The 20,030-nt window shown below is 42.3% G+C and overlaps 2 protein-coding genes and 1 non-coding gene across 3 annotated transcripts; 1 reads left to right on the top strand and 2 right to left on the bottom strand.

Annotated features, from left to right (window-relative positions):
* Positions 1–420: 420 nt before the first annotated feature.
* Positions 421–12,167, top strand: DIPK1A (divergent protein kinase domain 1A). Its single transcript, XM_039555751.1, has 5 exons — positions 421–688; positions 7,053–7,187; positions 7,459–7,566; positions 8,260–8,436; positions 9,393–12,167. The coding sequence occupies exons 1-5, from the start codon at positions 635–637 to the stop codon at positions 10,203–10,205; spliced, it is 1,287 nt and encodes a 428-aa protein (XP_039411685.1). The 5' UTR covers positions 421–634; the 3' UTR covers positions 10,206–12,167.
* A 976-nt stretch (positions 12,168–13,143) lies between these two features.
* On the bottom strand, positions 13,144–19,644 carry RPL5 (ribosomal protein L5). Its single transcript, XM_039555752.1, has 8 exons — positions 19,537–19,644; positions 18,758–18,827; positions 18,542–18,657; positions 16,910–17,044; positions 16,133–16,335; positions 15,137–15,314; positions 13,947–14,035; positions 13,144–13,312 (listed from the first exon to the last, which is right to left on the bottom strand). Exons 1-8 carry the CDS (start codon positions 19,537–19,539, stop codon positions 13,213–13,215), a joined length of 894 nt encoding a protein of 297 aa, XP_039411686.1. The 5' UTR covers positions 19,540–19,644; the 3' UTR covers positions 13,144–13,212.
* LOC120410424 lies at positions 15,458–15,554 on the bottom strand. The gene has a single exon (XR_005602556.1). It is a non-coding gene; the product is annotated as a small nucleolar RNA SNORD21 (small nucleolar RNA).
* Positions 19,645–20,030: the final 386 nt, after the last annotated feature.

Below are 20,030 nucleotides of genomic sequence, written 5' to 3'. Positions count from 1 at the left end.
GTTCTCGCCAACCTCACAGTAAAGACTTTGCTCATGTGTTCATACGGGTCCAGGCAAATGCTTCTTCCTTATTTTGGAGGAACTACTCATTTTTGGGGTCTTGGGGGGGGGGGGGTTCGGTTGTTGGGGTTTTTTTAAGACTGTAATGAGCCTGCAGCTGTTTTTAATACCCTAGCCAGTAAATGACAGGAGCCTGTTCGCAATCAACGACACGCGTTATTTATTAACTTACTTCTCCATAATCGTCCCCAGACAGCGCCCCGAGCACTTTCTGGCAGACACGAGGGGAACTCGGGGGTGGCTGTCGGTTCCACGGGCTCCGCGCGGGCCTGGAGCGGGAAAAGGGACTGGGACAGCCCCAGAGGCTCGTGGCGGGCGGGGCTCGCCTCGCCCCCTCAGCCCCGCCTCGCTCCCTCACGGCCGCTGCGTTCGCCCCTTCGAGCAGCGGCGTGAGTGGTGGCTGAGGCGGCAGCCGCCCGCCCTTCCCGCTGACAGCCGCCGTCTCTCGGTGCCCGAGGCAGCTCTTCCCCGCCGAGCCGAGCGGAGCCGGCGGCGCGGCTGCAGCGGCAGGCGGGGGAGCGCTCCTCACCGCTCCGCCTCCGACCGCCGCCCGCTGCGGGGATGTGTGATTGCCATGGCGAAGCGGCTCTTCCCGGGGGCCTGGCTGAGGAAGCCCCACTCCGCGCAGGTAGGCCGGCGAAGGGCCGGTGCCGGCGCCCGTCCCTCCCCGCAAAGTTCCCTCCAGAGCGGGCGCCCCCCGCAGGGCTCTCGCCGCTTCCCCCGGCCCGGCGCGGCCGCCGTTCCCCTCCCGCCTGCGCCTGGCGGCGGCCGGGGCTCGGCTGCGCCGCGGTGCCGCTCGGCCGGCGGGAGGCGGCGGCGCCGGGCACGGCTGGTGGGTGTCGGGGCACGGAGCAGGTGGCGGCGGCCTCGGGGCCGCGGTGCCTCTCGCCGCCCGCCGCCGGTCGGATCGGGCCTCTCCCGCCGCCTCGGGCGCAGCGCGCTCCGCGGAGCGCCCGCCCCGAGCGGCCGGCGCAGGACCTGTTACGCGGCAGGCGGCCCGCGGCTCCCCGGGCTCACGGCGCTGCCAGTGGGGCACTGCCGCGGCCCGGGAACCCCCCAGCTGCGCCCCACGTCCCTCCTTTACACCTACTGCCGGTGCTGCAGCCATCCATCCTGTCAGCGCGCGGACCACAGCTTGGATGAGCAGTTCATATTCCTTTTTCGTGTCTTCTAAAAAAATTAATGTCGGGCACTTTTCTTCTGCTGCTCCATGCATTGCCTTGTATGTTCGTAGACACACTGTTGTATTTCTATATGCAGGTACATGTTTGCATTACTTCAGTTAGCAGAGTAAGGCTGTTTTGGTTGGAAGTGCTGTGGCTATTGTGTAGTAGGAAGTTCTGCTGTGAAATATCAGTTAGTTACGACGTTGTGGTAGCTTAATGGTTTATCCACGGGATTTCCTTTTTATCAGTTGGATTGTATTTTAACTAGATTTTAAATAAGGTGAACATCTGTTGTGTTGGAGGATATAAATAATGTTTACTCTTCTTATATATGCTGCTTATGTGTTTGTCATCTGTTGGTATGCTTAGTGATCATTTGATTAAAAATTTTAAACCTCATATTGGTGCATTTTAAAATCCTGAATGTTTGAATTTCCCCTCATCTGGAACTTTTCCAAATGAGAAGAAATTTTGTTCTTTTTTCAGAAGTACATAGAGTGGGGGTGTAATGTTTAGTGAGAAGCATACAGATACAATTTTACCCTCTTTAGTATTTGTTTCATGGTATGTACCTGCAAATCTGGGTCAGTATCACTTGGGTTTTAAACCAAAGAAGAGTACTCTAGATCTATTTACCGAAGTAGACAATTGTATAATATTTGGATTCCTATGGGATAAAGCCTTCAATACAAATAGAAATGAATTCATAATCTATACGCTACCTTTCAAATTAGAAGTCTCCAAATTGTTTGCCTCCTTTGCCTTGGTAGTCTCTTATCATTATATGGTGATATTTGATAACATTCTTCTCTGCTCTTCTTCTCAAAATTTAATTCAAGGCCTTCCAAGCAAAATGTTATTTTAAAATCTTGTAAGAAACAGGAAGACTGCAAAATTATTTATTAGAAAAGCCAAAGAAATTAAATGTTTGTTTCTAGTGCAGATTAAAAAAAAAAAATTCTGTGTGTGCTTTCTTATACTGAGAGCCAATTTTGCATATTCTGCTGACTTGTTTTAGGAGATTTAATAGTGGCTTTGTGAACATAAACATGTTTTTCTCTGTCAGTGAATGTATGTTAATATCTGATGCATCCATAGAATGGCAGCAACTATCAATATATTGGTGTTTCTTGTCACTGCGTGTTACTGTTGGTACATGACAAATGTAGTCATGATTTCACTACACTAATTGCTGAGTGCTTTATTGGGATTTGTCTCCAAAGAAGCCAACGGTCTCTAAGTAAATGGTAGACTTAACTCACTGAGGACTATGATCAAGGTGGAAAGACTTGTGTAGTGTTTCTATGCAGCATTTCAAGTAGCACACCAGGGAAGATGTTTGTACAGTGGAAGGTTATCACGGAGTGAATTCCAGCTTTTGCTGGCATTCCAGACTTCTTGAAAACTATGCTGTGAAATGAATCACCAGAACATCAGGTTCTGTGAGACAAAACTTAATACCTGTTCTAGATTTCTGCCCTAATAGGAGCAGGATGTTACGAGCTGGGTTGCAACAGATATTCTATGGCAAATGTTCTCTTGATTTACACACGCTTTAGCTTTTGTGCAGAATGCAAGATCCATAGGTAAACAGTTGATGATTTTTGAGCCTAAAAAAGACGTTCTTCCATATGTCAGCTCGTGTAAAAGGAGCAGGGCACACTTAGATATCTTAGCTCAGCCCAAAACTTAGTGTTAGGGACTCTCTGAGTCAATGTTAAAGTTCTGTCTCTCTGAAGAATAGTAACTCTGAAGTACAAAACTTTGCCGTTGCTTAGACTGCAGATCATGTAATAATAGTAAACAAAACAACAAAAATACCCTAAAACCTGACAAACTTTTAAACACCACAAAATAATTTAATTGTATTTATAGGATTTTACAGTTGGGTGATTAACACTGGGATTTTGTTTTACAAGGAGAGGTTAGTGTCCCAAATTTAAGAGACATTGTCCTGAAGTTCTTTCTGATAGCTGTAGTTAGCAATTGCATTGTGAGGCTGAGGACTAACCAGCAGGATTGCTTGTGACAACAATCATGTAAAGAGCACTTGCACGTGTGGAAGTTTGGCCTTTATAGATTCTGGACCAAGTTTACAGACTCTTTAGAGGTGCCTCATGGACTGCAGTAATGTACAAGAGACTGTCTTCGATGGGCCAAAGAATAAGCAAGTCTAAAGCCCCACACAGCAGAAATTTCCTGTATAGTCTCTTTGCTCTAAGGTTTTAATCCCTTCTGTTTTGCTTAACGTTTTAAGGAGAGATGTCCCATTTTCCATCTTGGTCATTATTTTATTTCAAAAGATACCTCAGCTCTGTTTACTCAGTTTGGTTATTCAGGATGCAAAATAATTCAAGACACTGGCATAATCATAAGCATGCACTGTCTGCTCTTAGAGATATGAATGTCTCCTGTTCCTGGCATCCAAAACAGTGTGGGCTAATGCTCTTAGACATCATGTCAGCCTACCTGAAGTGCATCCTGTGATAGACAAATCAACCTGAACAGAGAACAAAACAGAATTTCTAGCATGATCGGCCTACTTTTTTTTATCTGTCCTTTTCTATTGTGAGCATGTAAGATGAGTGGAGAGAGCAACTCTGATTTGGAGAAGATTACTACGCTATGGTTATGTGGAATACTTTCCAGAATTAAGCTATCTCTACTATTAAACAAAGAAACACTTTCATACTCTTTAGCCATAAAAGTGTTTTAAATAAAAAGTAGACTCACCAAAAATCTGTCAAGTTATGTTGCATGTTGATTCACTACTCTCCATATGCTTTGGAGTGCATCCAGGCTTGAGTTTTGCAAGAAGAGGTTTTCCAATTCTATTTCAGGGGATGAATGTCTGATTATTATTTGGTGCACATGACTTAGCAGAATATACAAGTGATGGAAGAAGTTGAATCTGTAATATCAAGCATTACAAGTGCTTTCCCTCATTCTTGCATTCCCTGGCTCACATTTAAATCTTGATGGAAGACTAGAGATGAAAAAAGAAACTGTTTCCTTGTTTTGAATACTTTCTTTCTTTTTTGGATAATTTTGGAACTCTCAGTCATTCTGTTGCCCTAAAAATGTTCTTATTACAAGTTTCCTGGCAGTTTGTCACAGTTTCAAATGGAGCCCATCTATATGTGTTGCTCCCTAAGCACTGCCTGGGACATCTTGCTCAGAAATGTGTTCCCGTGATCTGCATGGTAGGTGTAAGTCCTCTGTGTTCTGGGTGCATCAGCACTCGTGTGACCAAACCAGGCTCAGTAAATCCATGTTCCTGCATTAGGACAGTGTGTGCACGTGCCAGATGAAGTAAACTAAGTGTGTCTACACTCACAGACCGATTCTGGGGAGAAAATGAAAATTTGGTAGGGGAATGTATGGGAAGAAATCAAATAATGATCAGGCGTTTTCCTGAGCATGATGAGGAAGTCCTTACTAGAAAAGTAATTCCCTTTGAACCAGAGAGTGGAACCTTGGTTGTCTGTAAGCAGAGGGATGCTGTTTGTCCATGCTCTGAACTGGCAGAGTGGCTTTTGCAAGTCAAAAGCTGCATGACTCCATTGGCACAGTGCTGAGCTCAAAATAAATCTAGCTTCTCTGGAACTTCCTGCCAAATACATGATGTAGTCAGATGGCATCTGGGGAGGATTTTCGGTCTCAAGTACATTCTCTTTCTTCCTAAGGAGGAGGACAATATATACAGTATCTGTACTGTGAGTATGGTCAATATTCTGCAGTGGTCCTGAGGCCTGCAGGCCACTGCTGGTCTCTGAAGTTGTACTAAATGCATACAATAATACAAAATTTCATGAAGTAGCACTTTGGTTTAAAGTGTATTATAAAGGTTCATGGAAGGATTCAGCAAGAAGCACTGAGGAATGAGGAGGATTTGTTGTCCCAGAAGCTTTGGTTCCCAAGCAGTTTTTACACAAGAAACAGCTTTCCCTAAAATTGTCAGTTTCATTTCTGTTGATCTTCCCCAGATTTTACCAGTAGTTTCCTGTGCTTCATGTTCTGCTACATAACAGGGTTATTAGAAACAGCTTTAAAACCCCCCAAATTATAAAACCTGTCTCTAAAAGAAATCACTGGAATAAAAAGTTAATTGTAACTCTCTCTTTTTTTAACCGGGTAGTTTTAAGATTGTCAAGTGAGTGTCTGTGAAGGTGTGAAGGAATAGGGATGCACAGCTGAGGCATGTGGCAGGACCACAGCTCTATGGATTGAAATCATCTTTGGGTCTTTTGAAACTGACTTTTTCTGGATTTTTTGTTTCCAATAGAAAGGGTGTAACGCATGCTGGCTGTTTGTCATATTTTAATAAATTCTAATAAATTATTGCAGTCTTTCTAATTAAAAAAAAATTGCTTATTTACATTGCTACAGTTCTGTGTATATGTGTGATGGCAAAATTGCTCATCATTACTACTTTTCTTGGAACCTTTTCCAAACATATGGGATAATTTCTCTATGAGGAACAGTCAAGTTAGGACCTGTCAGTCTGGAAAAGAGATGACATCACAGGGAGGTGTGTTATGGAGGCCTACAAAATCATGTCAGACGGGGACAGAGTGGACAGAAATTGTTCACTCTTCCAATACATGAACTAGGGGGTATCAAACAAAGTTAATATGAATCAGACTTCAGTAAAATAAAGTCCAGTGCCTGACCTTGGTAGTGGATAGTAGACCTGTAAATTAATTGCTAAAGTTTGTTGTGGATGCTAAAAGCTTATGTAGATTTTTAAGGGAGTCTGGGTAAATTGAAATATTTTAAATGAAAGATAAATTATTTGAGATTTACTAAATGCAGAATATCATATCTGGCTTAGCAAGTTCTTCTAGAGGAAACTGGGAGCACATTCGGTATATATTATATATGATCTCAATCTTCAAGAGTATCTTTTTATAGGTATTACTGAAGATTAGGATACTGATAGAAATGACCAAATGCTGACCAAATATAGCTGCTGTCATGCACTTTCCTTACATCCTGCTGCTAAAGCTGATCCTGACCTTCTAATTAGTTTCTAATCCTGACGTGAGTATGAAAATCAACCTGTTAGCACACCAGACTCTCTGACGAGGAGGAAAAAAGAAGAAGGAAAGGATCAAAACATCCCTCCTACTTTGCAAGACACTTAGCTCTCCCTCAGTTCTTAATTTATAAATAGATTTTCCTTCTGCCCCTGTGAAAACTGTCTATGTGAGGCCACAGAAACAACAGGGAAGTCATGCACACTGTTGTGGGAAAGACCACTGAAGGTGAGGCTAGTACAGAAGAATTTTATTTGCATAATTAAATGGTGTCATTTCAAGGAAGGAGAGAGACTTCAGCGCATGAAACCTGATCCTGAAATCCACCCTGCTAATTGTATATCTATCTTGTGTGTTTACACATTAACACAGATTATTTTTTGACCAAATTCTTGGTCTGTTGGATTTGATTTACCATGAGTGGGACATAGGTAACTAGTCTTAGGGAAAAATGCACTTAATTGAGCTCTGGCAGTTTATGATTTTTGATCAAATTGGTTCCTGCAGTCTGGCTTGCCCTGTGAGGGTCTGACACCTTTTGTTCTATTTATTTATATCTCTTATTTAATTTTCCTTCCACTTAGATAAGTCAAACTGACCTCCCCTATCAGTTTTGCTCACTGAAGGAAGCAAATGTTCCATATAATGCAGTCTGCTTATTTTATCACTATTTTATCACTTATTTTTATCATTATTTATAAGTCAAATTCCTTAAAGATGAAATGGTAAATCATGTTTACTGCTGCTCAGTGAATTACAAACAGTACTTTCTCTTTGTGTGCTCTAGGTACGTCTGTCCTATGTGAGGATAAAGTATCTCTTCATCTCTTGGTTAGTAGTGTTTATTGGCAGCTGGATTATGTATGTTCAGTACTCCACCTACACAGAACTGTGCAGAGGACATGACTGTAGGAAAATTATAGTAAGTATATTTAGCATAGCTTTTTGAAGTTTGACTAATTCAGTCAGTGCCACATGTAATTTAATCAAATTCTCATATTCCATCATGCCGAAGTAAGATTATAATTTCAGTTACAGATAAAACCAGTTGTGTCTCTAACATTATTTTGACATAGGGTAATTTACATTTTTTTCTTAGATTTTTCTTTCAAAACTTGGGTGTTGAAAGAGATACAGTTTTTGCCTCCTTTCTTAGGCAATTCATTAAATATTTTTCTCCCTGTTTGTTTCAGTGTGATAAATACAAGACGGGTGTTATTGACGGGTCAGCGTGTAGTAGTCTTTGTGCTAAAGAAACACTGTATTTTGGAAAATGTTTGTCAACAAAGCCCAATAACCAGGTAAGGATTTACTCATCCAACCTAGTTTTATTATTTCCCACTGAAATGTCATTGTCTGGAATGCCAGGTAGACTTTACTGTCAGCAAGTTGAATCTGTTTAATACTGATTATTTCAAACTTCATTTGCTGTGACATGCAGAGCGTGTGTGTGTGTATATATATACACACCCATATATATACATACACACACCTATACAGAGAAGATACAGTATAATACAAATTAAAACATATAATATGCACCTATATACAATAATATACATTATTCCTATATGTAGAGGGGTATCTATTTATTTTATAATGTATGTATTTTGGAAACATATATAATATATATTGAATCCTCCCACAGTTTGACAGAATGTGCATACTTGCACAAAGCATACTGCTTCTCTGCTATCCTGCATCACAGATAGAAGCAGCAGCCTTGTAACAAGCTATGCAAAGGTGGCAGTAATGCCAATCTGTTGTTTGGGAAGCTGTCTGTATTTTGACAGTGTAGTGTCTCCGAAGAACCTGCAGCAGTGGGTTGTATTTGAAGTTGCCATTGTTCAAATTGCCTTATTCATCGTTTGCACACGAGATTCAGTTTCTGATCAGTGTCACTGTTTGACTCTTGAAGCAGTGGTTGGAGGACAGGTGGTCTTCAGATGGACTTCTACAGTGTTTCATACCTTTTCCCCTCTTTTTCTGCATAGATGTATTTAGGAATCTGGGGAAATCTGCAAAGTGTTATAAAATGCCAGATGGAAGAAGCTGCTCAACTTGATTTTGGTACTGACCCAGAACCAAGGAAGGAAATAGTCCTATTTGATAAACCAACAAGAGGAACTACTGTTGAGAAATTCAAAGAAATGGTATACGGTCTTTTTAAAGTACGTATATTCTTATTTATTCTATTTTGACAGAAAGGCTTGTTTTCTTGAAGCTGGAGAGAATACCCTATTGTATGAGCCTTGTTCAAGAGTATGTTAGAAAAATAATCAGCACAGAAATAGTTTTTCCCAGAGGTGCTTATCTTGAAGTTTGAAGTAACTAATTATCAGGGTTTTTTCCTTACTCTTTAAATGATGGAAGCTGGCGTTCATCTGGTCTATAGATTTTGCTAGTATTTATATAGAAAATATGATGTAAGGCTGATGTCAGTAGTGATGCATTACAGCAGCGTTGTCTCTAACAATGGTGAGCAGCAGGTGTATTAGGGTAGTTTTTAGGAAAATCTGGAAAAAGTTGATCTGCCTTTGTGTGAGCATTCAGCTAAAAATGGAACAGTTCTGATTCCAGCAATGACTTCTTTCTCTGTAGTCCTACAATGGATGTGGTTACTTCAAATAACAAAATTAAGCATTTCAGTATAGTTATGGGATTTGGACCCAGTTTTGTCTTGGTACCTTTAATAATTGGCCAAAACGTAGTTGATAACATGATTTCACTACATTTGTAAGGTCTGATCAACTGAAAACTAAACCTGATCTAAACATTTGAATTCTGCACACTTTTTTGTAGACAATATTGAATAAGCTACTTGATACAATTTTTCTAAGGACTGATCTGATCAAGAACAATGTTTGAATTTTAATGTTTGCATTTTGAAGTGCAAAGAAAGGTAGTACTTCCAGAGGATTACAATGCTCAGTGCCTGTGAGAACAGAACAAAAAGGAAGCTCTGCACGCACCTGATGGCAGGTCCTGTTACATCAATAACCAATGAAAACTAGAACGTACCCTGTTACTCCCATTGTTCATAGGAGAGTAACAGGAGGCAGAATGACAGATGGATTGGGGGCAATTAATGAAATCATACTTCATCTTTTTTGTTTGTTGCTTTTAGGCAAAATTGGGTGAACAAGGAAATCTTTCAGAACTGGTTAATCTCATCCTGTCTTTCGCCGATGGAAACAAAGATGGGAGAGTTTCTTTGCCAGAAGCAAAATCTGCATGGGCACTCCTGCAGCTAGAAGAGTTTCTATTAATGGTGATCTTGCAGGATAAAGAACATACTCCCAAGCTGATGGGTTTTTGTGGGGATCTCTATGTGACCGAAAGAGTTGAATATACCTCTCTCTATGGAATCAGCCTTCCATGGATTATAGAACTTCTCATTCCCTCTGGCTTCAGAAGAAGCATGGACCAGTGGTTCACTCCATCATGGCCAAGAAAGGCAAAAATAGCTATAGGGCTTTTAGAATTTGTGGAAGATATTTTCCATGGACCTTATGGAAACTTTCTGATGTGTGATACAAGTGCCAAAAACTTGGGATATAATGACAAATATGATTTGAAAATGATGGACATGAGAAAAATTGTGCCAGAAATTAATTTGAAGGAAATAATTAAAGATCGTCAGTGTGACTCAGATTTGGACTGCATTTATGGTACAGACTGTAGAACACTATGTGACCAAAGTAAAATGAGATGTACCACTGAAGTAATCCAGCCAAACTTGGCAAAAGCTTGTCAGCTCCTTAAAGACTATCTGCTTCGTGGTGCTCCTTCTGATATCCATGAAGAACTAGAGAAACAACTGTACTTGTGCATTGCCCTGAAAGTCACAGCAAATCAGATGGAAATGGAGCATTCTTTAATACTCAATAACTTAAAAACTTTACTGTGGAAGAAAATTTCTCATACAAATGATTCTTAGCTTCTCCAGCAGCAGAAGAGAATACTGATGCCTTGGGCCACTGGAGGTGGCCCAAGACATTTGATAAAAACAATCCGCACCTTTTTAAAAAGGTATTTCTTTACTCAGATTTTATGAATGGCTCTTTCAGTCTTGCCCTTCAGTCAGTAACTTATGATAGGGCTTCTCGAAGAATGAACATGCCACTGAATGATCGAGCAGAGGCCAGAAGTACTTCTGGTGTTCAGTGCTGTTACGGAAACAACAACTCTGCATGCTTGACTGTTCTGTGCACTTTGTCAGATCTTGAACAGGATGAAAGTATTCACTGTGCCACCACATCAGCTGAGGGAACATCTTCCATTTCTGTGAAAAACATGGCTCATTTGTGAAGTACCTGCAGAGGATTTTTCTCCTAAGTAGTTTTATGAAGAATTGCCACTACTGCAAATAATGTGTCCAAGTCCAAGCTGCTGTTATGAATAAACTGAACTGTGAGATTGAAGTTTACTAATACCTTGGCATGGCAGAATTTGCACATTAAAGAATTTTTTAACTGTGGAAAATTAGAATTTTATTCTAGAATGTATAGGTTGTAATATGAGACAAATCAGATTCTGTTTACACATTGTTACCTCATGCTTACGTCTTGAATGTTTAAGTAGTTCAACATTTTTTAATTGTCATTGTATGGTGAGCCCTTTGGGAGCCAAGAATTCTAGAGTATTATTTCTTAAAGTCATCTATATGGTTTAGCAGCAATACCAGCATCCATTTCAAGAACTTCACTGGAAACCTTTAACCCAAATTTAGCTGTAGCAAATATTGAAAAGCAAGGAGTTTGTGGACTAAGCTATAGTATGAAAACTGAAGTTAATTTTTAAAAATACTGAATAGCAGAAGTGTCCTACCAGTTAAAAAGGGAAGTTTGCATAGTGTAGGAATCTGCTGTATGACATGAGAAAGAAGTTAATAGTTGTGGATAGTCTTGGCTCTTTACTGTCCCTCCACATTCAGCTGTACTTCAATCGTAACTACTGCAGGAAGTGTGTAAGCAAGAGCTAGACCTGAATTTTAAGACAGAAGCTGGATTGCTCAGGATTGTGCAATATTGCTCAAACAGGAGCCTATGAGGTATTTTCCAGCTCATTCCTAGCTGTTACTAAGTGAGCTGCAGTGTGTGTGTTCTTTTTTTCTAGTAGCATCTCTGAGTCATTGTTAAAACTCAAGCCATGAGTAAATAAACATAATCTGATCCTGGCACTCCACAAAGCATGACCACTCTACTACCTTTAATCTGCACCCTATTCTTCAGATTTACAGCTGTGTTCATAATTATGCAGAATTGGATGTCCATAAAACACCTTAATACATGCTCAATACTTGCCTGTTGAATGTTTAATTTATAAATGCTTTAGGTACAAAGTTGTTCAATCTTCATGATTTTAATGGCAGTCATCTGTATACTTCTGAATCCTGGCCCCTTAATTCATTTTCACCAGAGGTAAGAAGAACAAGCTTTATTTACGTATTTGAAAGGTTAATTGCTCTAGGTATCCTGTTTCAAATGCATTTCTAGAATGATGAAACTGAACTACAGGACCACAATAAAGTAGTTTCTCCATACCAGATGTAATAATATGCAGCTTGGGTTAACATTGTTTTGTGAACACCAGCCTTTTAGTTTAAGAAGTACTATGCCCATGCTATTGTCTTGAACTTGCTAATGTGCTCCAACTATGAACTAATAAGTATTTGTAACGAGCAATGCACTAAAAGTGTAAAGTGGTCATGTTCTTGGTGAAAAAAGCTGACAGTGACTGCTATTTGGGCAGAGATTACTTAAAATACCCAACATCATTGGGTATTTTAACAACGGGAGAATATGTTTAATAGTGCAGTTTGTTGTACAGAATGTTCATTTTTATTACTGTTGCATCGAAGCTTTCATTGGAAAAAAAATACACTTTTGTTTATAATAAATCACAGGCCTCTTTTCTTTTTTCAGTAGCAGTATTTACACCAACTACCAGTATCTTAGAGCAGAACATTCCTCCATGTAGCCTCCTTGATTAATGTTTAAACTGTGCAAATGATTTCTCTAAGTCTAGTGGGAAACCTATTGGCACACAGAAACTGAGAGGTAGGAGGAGACAAAGGACCAGGGCAGGACAAGGCTGGTGAGAAATACTTCTCTTCCAGGCAGCTCAGCCTGCAAGCTGCAGAAAGAAACACACATTGGGCTCTAGGTGGGGGCCACCCTTTAGGATAAGGAGATGAAAACCAGTGACTGGTGAGGTGGATGGACATGGAGAGGGGAGGCAGGAGGAAAAATGAGGTAGAGACTGGCATGGGGGATAGGGTGAGGAATGTGAGGGTATAAAAGCCCAGGGGTGCTCCTCAGAGCGACCATTTAGAGTTGTTCCTGCACCAGGAATGAACTGCCTTGTGGAATGGGATGTCATGGGCTCTGCTAAGGGAACCCTACGGGTGAAAGGGAAGGGAACATGGTCTGGCTGCATGTGAGTGTGTGGGGATTCAAGGAGGAAAGGCTCTGATGTGCAACTGCCAGGGAGTCTCACAAATGTTTCCTTGACAAGGCCTCCATACCTACTCCTGTACATGCAACTTAAAAGTGAATTCTCTGATCAACTAAATAATGTGAAGTATTCAGCTTAAGAATTTTAAATCCTTCTCTACTTAATAGCAGCAAGCTCTTATACTTAGTCCTTGATACTAGCTCTGCCAAAAATTAATCTAATTGATTTCCTTCCCCTTCTTACAGGAGTAATTCTGATGCAACAGCCTTCGTCTTTGAAGTCTGTCACCTCTCTTCTCTGTGAAAACTCAATTCACACAGTACTTAGAACGAGGAGAAAAAAAACTTTTCAGGTACAGACTATCTAGATCATAAAATATATTCTCTGCTTTTATAAACTATACAAATAAGCTGGTCTTACACAGTTGCTTCCTCAATAAATTTATTGCCACTTTTTCCAAAGCTTCACAGAAAACTGTGGAAGTTGTCTTAACTCTCAGTTCTGCGCTCCTGGGCCCTGAGGAAGCTGGCCTTCTTCTGAGCAACACGGTCTTTCTTCTGGGCAAGGGACATCTTGGGACAGTTCCATCTGCAATGTAAGCACAGGGTACAGTAGATCCAAAGCAAAATGTAGTCAAGAAACATGCAGTGCATCACAACTGTGGTTAAGAGTGCAATGGAAGAATATATTCCCACTTCTGTAACATGCTTTATTTCCTCATAATGACTGAAGGCTGTACTTAGGGCACCACAAAAAGGCATGGTTAGACAGTTTTAATTTCTCAAGAGATAAACTCTGTACTCTCTTGAGACTGAAGTAAAGACATTATTAAGCCCAGTGTGATAGCTGTTCCTTATTTCTTTTCTCCCACACCCTTGAAAAATCAAAATAGTTTAGTACTGACAAAATAATCAATGAGCTCTCAGCTGAAGAGAAGCAGCTTTCCCACTGAAAACACTGAGACTTGAAGCTACACACTGTTCTAGCTATTCAAGCCACAAGGATTCTTCACTTTGTTTTTTTTATATACTTAAGAGCTCTTGAACTTCATATTCCTACTGCTAAAGTTAACTCCTAAATTATACAGAACTGCATGTATCTTAATCTGGTCTAGAACACATGACTATTGACACAACTGCAAAATTGCATTAGTTGTTTTACTGTAACTAAGATAGCTCCAACAGAGAAGTCACACAGATGTTAAAAGGAATGAGAATTTTACCTCTTTTTCTTGACTTCTCTCTTGGGTTTCTTTTCATGGACTGGATTATCCCGTATAGCAGCATGGGCTTTTTTGTACATTTCTTCCATCTTGGAAAAAAAACAATTAAAATTTAAATTCACCATAGTTGTCCAGTTGTTAGAGGAGTATCAGAAATCCAAGATCCCTGTGCCTGCATTGTCCCCAGGCATGCAATAATGCTGCTCTGTCCCAAAGCCAACGCTGGCTCCATAATGGCACAGATTTGAAGAATACCTTTGCTGGCAGTTAATTAAGACCACTAGATATCAGCTTTTTAGATGTACAAAGAACAAGTGGCTTCTAGTGACCTAAGTCCTAGACTCACTTCATTTGAATACAAGCTGTAACTGCTGTTTGCTTAGAAAGCAGATGGAGTCGGCCATTAACATTACTTTCTTTTTAGAATGTTAGAAAAAACTAGCAATTAGTTAAATTTACAAAAAAAAACCCAAAACCCCACTGAAATGAAGGGATAGAGAATCAGGTTTGCTGTAGCCCAAAACGGGGTTATGAGGGAGCTGTGTTTTAAAGCTCCAGGATCACTTATTAGGAGAACCAAGCAAGAATATTACAGGCACCAGGACAAGCCATCTGGAAGGAGTTTAATACTTGGAAAAAATAGAAGAAGCACCTCTGTGTTCTTACCCATCTTCTAATATTTTGTGTAACTCTAAAATGTGAAGCAGTACTAAAATAAAATGTATTACAGTCTATAGTTTCATGAAATGGTAGCTTGGGCTCTCTATTCACCTGGAACAGAGAACTCCCTCTAGGGTCACACAAACAGTAACAGATTTGACACACAACCACATGCTTGCTCACAGTTACAACCACTACAGCTGCAGAAATTACAGGCTCTGGGGCAGGATAAGGAAGGAGTGGAGAGCCTGTATAGAAACTTCTAATTTAGTTTCGGGGCGGGGGGGGGGAAGTGGATTTATAAGCAGAATAGTAAGTTTCACAGTGGGGAAAAAAGGTCCCACTTTCAGAAGTTCTACACTATATTATAGAGCCTTTAATGAAGGAAAAAGTATTTTCTTTGCATGGGTAACATACGACATGAGTCACATAATTTTACATATCAAACTTATTTCATTATTACAGAAGTCCCTATGCAAGGCTTATCAGCATTTCTGTTACTGCCCAAGCTCCAGCTGGATAAAGCTTACCCCGTCAGGTGTTACATTGTTCTTTATGTACTGGGAGAACTGTTTCTTGTAAGCATCTTCGTCCTCCTCCATCAGGTACCGCATATAATCAGCCACATTCTGGCCCATGATGTGCTTGCGGTGAACCTCCGCATTGAACTCTTTGCTTTCCGAGTCATAGCCAGGGAAACGTTTGGTGCTGTCAAACGGCAGGTACAGTCACATTAAGACTCTAATTCAAAGGCTAAAATGCACACTGAAATGACTGATACATCAGATTCTCCTACAGATAACTGAGGGATAGGAGCCTCTAAAAAAAATAGCAGTTTTAAGTTCATCTCGGCTGCCATCAGTCCCGTCTTGAAACACTGCAGTACATCATGTACACACCATGGACCAACTACAGCGTGTTCAGTCACTGCAAGTATCATCATGTAGCAGCCAAGTCAAAAAACCTGGACAATTAGTCAAGAATAGGACACCATGGGATAGGGTAGGAGAACACACAAAAGATCTCAAGATTTTTTTTCCTCCACTACTGCTAGCAGAAAGCAGCAGTTAGGTAAGAGTCAAAATATCCAAAAAATCCTAAACGAAGGTGGACTGCTCAGAGTTATGGCTGTACTGACAAATGCAGCAAGCATCAGTTGGGTTTGTACCTGATTCGTAGTTTTTTCACAGTGAAAATTAATACCTACACACAATTTGGTAATGATTCAAACCAAGGAAATATCCTTTGAAGATCTGTTAAGGGCACTTGCTTTTTAGTAAAAGCAACAAGATAACTCTTTAGTTTCTACACCTTGACAGTTGAAAGACTCCCAGCAGCACTATCAGAATTGCATTTGTGGATTAAAAAACAACCAACAAAAAAACCCCTGACCAAGAACCTAATTACATAACCATTACCATATCAGAACAAAATTATTTCAACATAAATTGATTCATGTAAGTAGACTGTCACATAGAGAAGCATCTGAGGTTAACCCTGAAGGAATTCTTTCTAACACATATTACCTATGAGGAATAGACAGCCCACCATCCACTGCACCCTTCAGAGCACCGAAGACTTTGTTTCCAGTGGTAGTTCTGGCAAGACCTGCATCCAGGTAGCATGTAAAAGCACCAGGCTTGCCATCCACGCTTTCCACATTGTATTCATCACCAGTGACTTCAACTTGGCCTTCATAGATCTTATCAAGGCCAAATTTATTCAGAAGCTGTGGGAAAAGAAAAAGTACTGCTGAGATTCTTTCCATTTATTGACAAAAATGTAGAATCACCACTACTTTGTGAATTTGCAGTAGAATCATATTTTTAACTAATTTCTTTACAAAAATTATGCACCCTGTACTAGTAACAAAGCTTTATAACAACCACCACTCTAAGTGTGTCTGTTAAGTTCCAACCTTCTGTTCCAACAGGTACACCACTGAACTTAAGACTTATTAATGAACCCCTGTGGAAAATGGATGGCTGCTGTTTACATGTTTTTGAACTCTGAAAGGTACATTTCTTACATTTTTATCCTGACTCCCTCCCTCCCACTGCCAAACTTAAGGGCTGCGACATTAAAGTGTGCTGCTGGAGCTGCAACTGCGTGCTGTCATACTTTTCACTGTGATTTGACAGTCACAAGATGCATCACATCTATTATGGTAAAGAGCAAAAGTTATGATGCTGAGAACCCCAAAGACCAGGTGGGCTGACACACCACTGGAGGAAGGGAGCTTTCCCTTCCATGAGGGAGCCAGGAAAGCAGAGCAGCAGCCCCCAGTGCCTGCCTGTACGTACCCTGCGCGCCAGGAGCAGGCCGGTGCAGTAGGCAGCGGCGTAGTTGGTCAGGCCGACCTTCACGCCGTACTTGGGCAGCTCGTGGGCATAGGCAGCACAGACAATCATGTCCCCCTCGATTCTGGCATAGGCAATCTGACAACAAAACAGATGTTAGCTTAGTGCTCCCACCACTGGGGCTCCATGCACCGTCTCTCTGACACCTGCTCAAGCTGACAGGAATACTGGATCCAGGTGTGCAAAAAACTGCCAACCTCTGCATGCAAGCTCAAGGAGTGGTGCTGTTACCGTTTGTTGGGCGGTTTTTGTTTGGTTTTTCCCCTCCTCTTGTGGCTTTTTTGTTTGTTTCTGCAAAAGGAGTAATCAACTCCTCAAGTAAAGACACAAAGAATTCAAATCTGTATTAGGCCAGCTAAAATGTTTGTCAGCAACAACTAGTGATTACCTTTCCACATAGATCAAGAGACCAGAAACTGCCTCCAAAGGCAACCTTTCAAAGAATCATTATGGATGGGATGAATTTTGTCCCACTTTCTGATACACCTCAAAGAATGCAAGAAACGTGTGATAGTTTGTGGTAACATTGTTAGTAACCTTATGGAATGATTTTATTAATCATGGTCTGAGACCATCATCATCCCAGGGGTCTCCTGTGAGACAGCAGCACTATCAGATGTTTCTGCTGTGAGACAGCAGCACTATCAGATGTTTCTGCTTTAGACTCTCACACCTCTTCTCTGCACCCAAAAGTTGTCCCATTTTTTCAGGATTCCTACATACTGGAAAGGCACTAACAGTCAGAGGTAAGCACCTGCCACCATCGATTTTTGTTCTGAGTTTCAAAGATAAAATAACCTTGTTAGTGACTGAACTGACTGTTCTCAACAGATAACTGCTCTATGAAAAAAGAAGTTAAACTTTTCTAGCTGCTTCTTTCTTGACCTTAACAACATATATTTATTATACAACAAGCATTCCTAACTTTTTAACTTCAAAATTAGTCAAAGCATTCTAAAAGTGAAACAACTGAACCACAGTAAGGAACTGCGTATGATGCTGCACACAACCACATACTTAATGACCATGAGAAAATGCCTACTGTTGTTATTTACCAGTTTCCCTTAATCTCACAGGACAGCCCTCAAAAGGCCTCAGTGCTTCATATGAGCCACACAACATCATGGAAATAGAACTCTCAAAACAGAAGGCCCCTTTAGATACAGCACAAGTCAATGCAGGTTGACAGGTCACACTGTCAACTTGGTTGTCTTCAGCCAAGAAAAAAAGGCTTCTTTTTGAAGCCCTTTAAATATCGCAAAAAACCCCCCGAGACATCTTCCCTCTCCCAAAATTGTTCTACTTATCCCAGCATCATTAAAGCAGCACAATCTTACATTGCAAATGTGCACAGAAAAAGTGCTAACACTTGTAAAACTTCTTTCCTACAATGCAAATGGTTTTTTACTGAAGCTGTAGTAACACTTAAGACTGTACTCCTTTAAGGAGTTGTTTTACAATACAAAAACTGTGCAGATCCGGCCTAAGAAACCACAGCTGCTCCAAGCCTCCCTCTCTGTGCTGACTTCACCCTGGCAAGGCTGGCAGGCCAGCAGGAAACACCGCAGGCCTTACCTGGCAGATGATGTCTCTGTTGGTAACGCGCACAATCATCCTGTATTTAGGAGTGTTGTACTTGTTTTTGTCTTGAATTACCAAACGTTTGCGAGCATAGTAATCAGTTTTTCCCTCTGAAAAACAACAGTTGAAGTGCGCAAAATGCATGAACAAAGTAGGAATGAATATTCACCAAGGACATTTAATTGTGTGTTACAGGGAATTTAGTAATACCTCTCCTTCTCCTGAATTTCACTTGGTATCTCTTGAAGTACGCCTTATTCTTGACAACTTTCACAAACCCCTTGATAAGAAATATAAACTACATGTTATTAACATATAATCCTGTAAGCCAAGATCATTCTAACTAAATGCACCATTAATAAAACCAGAGTGCAATCAGAAATCAAACAGATTTTCTTGTATGTTTAGATAAAAAGAGCGCTATAAAAATGAAACGGAAAAAAACCACCCGGCACATCAAACCCTACAAATTCTACCCCTCCCACAGAAACTGATGTTTCAGGAGAAAACCGAAGTGTATGTGTTAACCGAAGGCCCGTCCGCACTGACCGGAGCAGTGACCGTACTCATTTCCTATCACTCCCGCACAGCCAGCGACTTCTCTAGCGCGTTCTGCCACGGAGCCGCCTCCCCTGCAGCCTCCCGCCCTCAGTCAGTCCAACACCCGCAACCCGGGGCCCGGCGCGACTGCTGAGGGGCACCGGGGGCTGTATCAGACCCGGCCCCGCGGCCCGGGCCCGACCCAGCCACCGCCGGCGGGCCCCGGCAGGACGCGGCGCATGGGGCCAGCGCAGCCGGTAACGGGGCCCTGCTGGAGCCCCTCGAGCCGCCCGCGGCGCAGCCCCGGCAGAATGGCAGCCATTGCCACGCCGGCGCCGGGCGGCCGCCCCGAGCCCGCGACAATCGGACTCCATCCGTGCGGGCAGCGCGGCACGGCGCGCGCGGGACGGCGGACGCGATGCCCCCGAGCCCCCCGTGTCGGTACCGACCATCGTGCCAGGCACTGTCCGGTCCCTCAGGCCGGGGCCCGCTCCGCACAACGACTGCGCTCCGCAGCAAACGGGAAAAGGCCGCGCGGGCCGCGCAGCCGCAGTTCCTGCCCTGCCCGGCGGGGCGGGGCCGCGCGCGCGCCGTGCTGCCCCCTGCCGGCCCGGCGGACCGACGGCGGGCGGTCCGAGCAGCGCCGCCGGGCACGGGCGGCTCCCGCCGGGAGCGCGCCCCGCTCTGCCCGCCGAGCGCGCGCCCTGGGCGCCGCGGGAGCCGCCGCTGCAGCAGAGACGCTGAGGCGCTGGAGCCGGTCCGGAGCGGGGCAACGGAGCTGGGGACGAGTCTGGAAAACGAATGAGTCCTGTGAGGAGCGGCTGAGGGAGTGGGGGTATTTTGCCTGGAGAGAAGGAGGCTCAGGGGCGACATTATCTCTCTCCAAAACTGCCTGAGAGAAACTTATAGCAACATGGGGGCGGGCCTCTTCTCCCAGGCAACC

The sequence above is a fragment of the Corvus cornix genome, chromosome 8 (genome assembly GCF_000738735.6).
Source record: "Corvus cornix cornix isolate S_Up_H32 chromosome 8, ASM73873v5, whole genome shotgun sequence".
NCBI classification, from domain to species: domain Eukaryota; kingdom Metazoa; phylum Chordata; class Aves; order Passeriformes; family Corvidae; genus Corvus; species Corvus cornix.
The sequence above is the reverse complement of the archived record's forward strand: the minus strand, read 5'-3'. Positions and strand labels throughout refer to the sequence as shown.

Coding starts and splice junctions, on each gene's coding strand:
- DIPK1A (XM_039555751.1), top strand. CDS start 635: ATGGCGAAGCGGCTCTTCCCGGGGGCCTGGCTGAGGAAGCCCCACTCC. Junction 689..7,052: donor GGAAGCCCCACTCCGCGCAG/GTAGGCCGGCGA, acceptor TGTGTGCTCTAG/GTACGTCTGTCCTATGTGAG. Junction 7,567..8,259: donor CAACAAAGCCCAATAACCAG/GTAAGGATTTAC, acceptor TTTTCTGCATAG/ATGTATTTAGGAATCTGGGG.
- RPL5 (XM_039555752.1), bottom strand. Junction 17,045..18,541: donor ACAGAGACATCATCTGCCAG/GTAAGGCCTGCG, acceptor TTTTGTTGTCAG/ATTGCCTATGCCAGAATCGA. Junction 13,313..13,946: donor AGAGAAGTCAAGAAAAAGAG/GTAAAATTCTCA, acceptor CTTACATTGCAG/ATGGAACTGTCCCAAGATGT.